Source organism: Belonocnema kinseyi, chromosome 8, assembly GCF_010883055.1.
Source record: "Belonocnema kinseyi isolate 2016_QV_RU_SX_M_011 chromosome 8, B_treatae_v1, whole genome shotgun sequence".
Lineage (NCBI taxonomy): Eukaryota > Metazoa > Arthropoda > Insecta > Hymenoptera > Cynipidae > Belonocnema > Belonocnema kinseyi.
The window spans coordinates 63,972,139-63,977,773 of NC_046664.1; the positions used below are offsets into that span (position 1 = coordinate 63,972,139).

Consider the following 5,635-nt stretch of genomic DNA (forward strand, 5'->3'; position numbering starts at 1 on the left):
CAAGATAATTCAAGAGAAAAGTTTTACTTTTTGTCAGAAATGTTGTGTTTTTACAATAGAAAATAAAAATTAACTGACTACAGTATCGTTTAAAATATTTCAATTTAAGAGCTTTCGAGCTTAAAAGTTTTTGCATAACATTTTTTTCAGTCCGACGTTAATAAAATAAATTTTAAAGTTGTATCAAGTTTATTTTCATTATAAATTTAAATATGTAGGAAAGGCATATTATTATTATTGCAAAAATATTCTTTAAACTCGTTTATTTAAAAAAAAATTTATAAAAGACTTGTATCAAAATGATGTAATAACAGTGAAAATAGCGTGATACGCGTGCTTATTACGCATTCCTTATATTCTGACTGCCTAATTATCAAATAAAAATATATGCTTCAATTTAAAGTACTATAAAATATAAGTATAATAATCATAAGTTAAAATAAATATTAAAATAGCTACATCGTCTTTGATACAATTTTAATTTTAATTATAATTTTGATCGGCTTTCAGTAATCTGTCATTTTCATTCAAATTGACGAATCTTCCAATATAAAGAGTCAAAAATGGCAGAATGTTTAATTGTTAATTTTTTTAATTAAAAACTCTTCAATTTATAAGATTTTGAATTCAAAGTTTTACAATTTTAAAGAGTTATAATTCCCTCACAGCAATAGGATACACCGGGATATTCCGTTTGATCCCATTTATCTCCCAGCTTGTCCCAAGGATATCCCATGGGTAACTCATCGGATATCCCACAAGACGGAAATTTGGAAATCCCAGGGATATCATGAATATCCCTGGAACGTTTTTGGTATATTAAAATGTGCCAAGTAGGATATAGAAAATAAATGTATATTCCACTTGGGACATTTGAATGTCCCTAAAACATCCCAGGGATATCCTAGGGATCTCCTTGAGATATGCCAATTTCCGCCTAGTGGGATATTCGACGGCTTATCCCTATGATATCTTAGGGACAATCTGGATGATAAATGGGATCAAATGGGATATCCTAGTATATCCTATTGCTGTGAGGGCTGCAAGCTGTTTAATTTAAAACATGTATAAATAAAAATTCTTCAATTTTGATAATTTTCAAAGTCAAAATTCATTATAAATATGAAGAAATTTTGAATAGAAATCATCAAAATTACAGAATTTTCAATTGTAAGACCTAAAACTTGTACCATTTTTATTTGTAAGTCTTCATAATTAAAAACTCTTCATTCTTAAAGATTTGTAATTCAAAGTTATGCAATTTTTAACAGTTGCAAGTGAAAACTCTTGAATTTCAGTAATGTATAAGTAAAAATTCTTAAATTTTAATAAAGTCAGTTCTTCAATTCCATGTCTTCCAAATTGAACAAAGTTCTCATGCGAAGCATCAAAGTTACATAATTTTAAATTGTGAAACTTAAAATTGACATTTTTAAAAATTGAGAATCATCCAAATTAATAACTCTTCAATTTACAAGATTTACATATGTAATATATTTCATGTATCAATAAGGAACTGCGCAGGATCATTCCAGTTACTCGAATAAGTAACTAGAAATATATGTACCAAAATAGTTGCTGTTTTCACGAAGCAACTGTAGCTGTAATTAGTTCTTCTTTTTGAAAAACTTTTCCAACCTTGAATATGAACCAATTTAATCATTGAATTCAAAGATTATTAAATATTATATATAATATAATAAAAATCATAATGAAAAATAAGGATAACTTATTTTCTGCATAAATGTCCAGCAAGCCCCAGAGTCCTCTCCAAAATCCAATACACATTGGTGCAATAATACAAACAGATATAAGCGGATCAATAATTGAAAATATTTTATGCTTGATGAATGATCTTTTCCCTTTTTTGGTCTTCTGCAATCAAATAAAAGAGTAAAAAAGACATTTCTAAATACTTTGGTTATTCCCACAAAATTTTAATAAAAATGATAAATTATATCATAAAAAACAAACCTTATTTTTTGATTTCAAAATAACATTGCTTACATTTTCAAGTGCACCAACTTCTTCTGAATCTTTACTCCTTTCTTCACTATTTGCAATAAATTCCTCAACTTTATGCAGATTTCCTTCGAAAGTATTATCAGCGTTTTCCTCACAATCAATCATTTTATCTTCATCAGGTCTCATGTACCGATATTTATTTATTTTTTTCTAAATTTAGACTAACATTTAGAAAGGTATCTTTATAAACATAAACATACAAAAAGTTAAATTGTATAACACTATTGCAAGAAAGGTTGAAAAAGAAGAGTATTTCCAAAAATCAATTTAAAAAACGTGTATTCAAAAAGAGTCAATTTGTGTAACAGTTTAATCAACTTGCAAGTTTGAGCGTGCCTAGGACGATTGTGAATTCTTTTTTGTTAAAGCTCCTTCAGCTTTAACGAACGCATTCTCATCACGTATCTAGTGCTTCGCACTCAAATTTGTCCTTCAAATTGCATATGATTTCCATAAACGTATATCCCACTTCCATAATTCATAGTATATTACTAGAAATTCAGATGTTTCTACTGCCAATTATATTTATATTCAATCGTATCAATAAAATAAGGAATAATTTAACAACATTTGGTATTTTTGCGGCGATTTTATACAAAATGCAACATTATAAAATACAATAATGGTAAAGTCCCCCCTAAAGTCTTTTTCATGTAAATTCCATCATGGCTGTCAGCATGCGAAAACTATCACGTAGTAATAATAAGTGACACTTTAACAAAAGTCAACAATTCCTCGAATATTCGTGCCGCATTACAATCTATACTCATTTATATTATACAAACCAACGCGATACATATTAGTTTAATTGCTTTTTATCATAAAAATTTATTTTGCCTTTGAAAAGTGTTATCTCTAAACTGTGCAATTTAGAGGTAACAGAAATAACAGCAAACTTCAAAATGTTTAGAAAGTGACTTGTTTTTTATTTTAGGTAGACAATTAATGGCTATAAAAATCATTCACGGTAATAATTTTTTGGTAATTATATTGAAATAGGATTTTGAAAGAAATCGAATATTCGCGATTTGTATAAAGTGGTTTTTTGACACACGGATATTTGTGAATCTTTATGTTTTCAGGTATTCTACATATTTTAATCAATATATATTTCAGAACTATTGGATTCCATTGCCAAAATTTGTGTATATCCTGCACAGGATAATGAGCGGACTTCATTCCAATGGGAAATGCCTGTATTGAGCCGTAACTTACATCTGGCACGGTACTGAGCCAGGCCGGTAATAAGCGTTGAATTGAGAAAAATTAAGCATTTGTATTCCTATGAATACACGTTTTTTGCTCCGTCTAAAAATCCCCCAACGGAAACAGAAAATGTGCATATCCTACTCATCTCAATCGACTTAGTAAAATTTAACGAAAGCATTTATTTAATCTATTTTTCTTTATTAAATCTTTTTATAACTTATAAAGTCGAAAAACTTTTTAATTTATATTGATTTATATTTTAATCATTTATTTAAACGTCTGAAAAAATACATCAAAGAAATCTATTTAAATGTGTGAATTAAAATAATTTTTAACTCTAGAGAGGCGGACTTGAATTGATAAAAATTAAATTTTCGAAACTTATGTTCCACATGAAGGAATTAAAATAATTTATTGCACATATTTTGTGAACTTATTACAAGGAATTAAATAATCTCAAAAATTGAATACTTTTGGGGAACAGAACACAGAAAAAACAGAAGATCAACTTTACATCTATTTCCGACGAAAGATTCTTTGCAACAAAAATTAACTTCACGGGATAAACTTTACACAAATCATGGAGAATAGACATAAGGAGCCCAAAGTAGTGTAACCGAAAATGAGCAAATTTTTGTCGTGTGGACATGCTTACAATACTTTCCGTGCGCGTGTATGGCGCTAATGTGGCACGGGGATGAAATGGCAGCTGCCTATTGTTACATCGTTGAAATTGACACATTTTACATTACATGTTAAGGATTGTGATATTTTATTTAAATAGATCAATTATTATTTATGTGAAAAAAGATTTTAAGAATTTGGTTCCTCGTGAAACATTTAATCGGTCTGATCCTGCAATGGACGAGGTAAGTTACATTATATGGTCATATAAAAAATAAGTATATAACTTGCCAGTTTTAAATGTTGTATTATTACGCATTATCGCACTGGCACCAAACTTTCACTTAAATGTAGTAGTTTTTATATTCCAATAATCTTGGCATGGCTCAAGGAAGTTAATTCAACGATTTACGAATTCTGTATTTTTCTTTAAGCCTTGAGGTGCCAAACTAGCGCAGCGCTCGGGTAGATTGAGCATTTCGATGCGTTATTGTACATCCGACAGAAAAATATTCGTGAAGTCAATGTACAGGACCTTGGGCTCCTTATGTATATTCTGCATGATACAAATATTGGTTAAACTTTCTTTTGTTTTTCCATGAAAAACATATGTATTTTGAAAGACGCGAAGTTGGCTGAATAAAACTTTATCGCTCTAAAAAATTTTCTGCAACAAATGTTATTCTTAGTTACAAGGAATTAAATATATTGAAAACACGTTCTCTTTTGGGGAATAGGAACCTATGTGGCGGCCGCTATGGAAATAGAAATAAATTAGTTTCTGAGATATCCTGTTCTTATAATGACATTTTAGACGAATTGAAAAATCGCGCATTCGAAATAATAGAATAATCTTGCCTGGATAATCTTTTATTTTATAATCGCCCCATTTTTATTCGAGGTATAGCAACAATTGCGACGCCAGCGCTATCCAGCGTCGTTTAACTTCATTAAATTTGAGAGAAATGGGGATTCTCATCTGTCAGTTACATTTTACGCTTTTGCTAAATGGTATTAAATAAGTTCTAATTCGTCCACAATAATGTGATTTATTTCGGAGGAAAGATACCAGTAAGAAAAAATTTGGTGTGTGTTTTCTGTTGTTGATTCTACATGTTTTACCGAAATTTTCTCACTTCAGCGCGACACAGTCGACGAGTTCAAAATTATTTTCCTAACCTCGGTAAAACTTTAGCCGAAATATGTTTGATCATTAACAGTTGCAGGTCTTACCTGCAGCAAATTTGTACTTTTTTCTGAGATTGATTTAAATCTGGTGTCCCGATTTATAGCTCGAACTCACTCATATGCTGCCTTTTTCCCATTGCTGCTAAGAACGCCGACGTAGCAGACGACAGCAACACAATTTAACTTCATTTTTTTATGTGATAATAGTGCATTTTAATACCGTACAAAGCACCGGGACCTGATTGTACGTTATCATATGGCGCTTTTTTGCAATATAGAAGTTTTGCGATATCATTGTGCGATATCTTTTTCTCCGTGTGGGGGAATTGGCTATGTCGTCTAACCAAGACTTGGCGAACAAGTATTGGAACAGTAATGGGGGAAGTGCACTTCAATTACTGTACCGATACTGGCAAAAACAATATATCAAAAAGCCAATTTATATACGAGGTGTGTTCAAAAAGTAAGGTGACTTTTCAATTTTCGCGGGCTACGTACATTCAAGTTTTAAACTTTTTGTTTTGTTGTGTTGGTACACTCGTCACGATCATATGTTCACAGTTTTGACTATATAGCTCGTGTTGTTTTT

The 5,635-nt window shown here is 30.4% G+C and overlaps 1 protein-coding gene across 1 annotated transcript; it reads right to left on the reverse strand.

The window, feature by feature from the left end:
- Positions 1–1,485: 1,485 nt before the first annotated feature.
- Positions 1,486–5,135, reverse strand: LOC117178890. Its single transcript, XM_033370418.1, has 3 exons — positions 5,092–5,135; positions 1,975–2,175; positions 1,486–1,875 (listed from the first exon to the last, which is right to left on the reverse strand). The coding sequence occupies exons 2-3, from the start codon at positions 2,149–2,151 to the stop codon at positions 1,669–1,671; spliced, it is 384 nt and encodes a 127-aa protein (XP_033226309.1). The 5' UTR covers positions 2,152–2,175; positions 5,092–5,135; the 3' UTR covers positions 1,486–1,668.
- Positions 5,136–5,635: the final 500 nt, after the last annotated feature.

Excerpts from the sequence above, each read along its gene's own strand:
- LOC117178890 (XM_033370418.1), bottom strand. The coding sequence starts at position 2,151 with ATGAGACCTGATGAAGATAAAATGATTGATTGTGAGGAAAACGCTGAT. Across the intron at positions 1,876-1,974 it reads TTTTGAAATCAAAAAATAAG|AAGACCAAAAAAGGGAAAAG; the intron begins GTTTGTTTTTTA and ends ATTTGATTGCAG.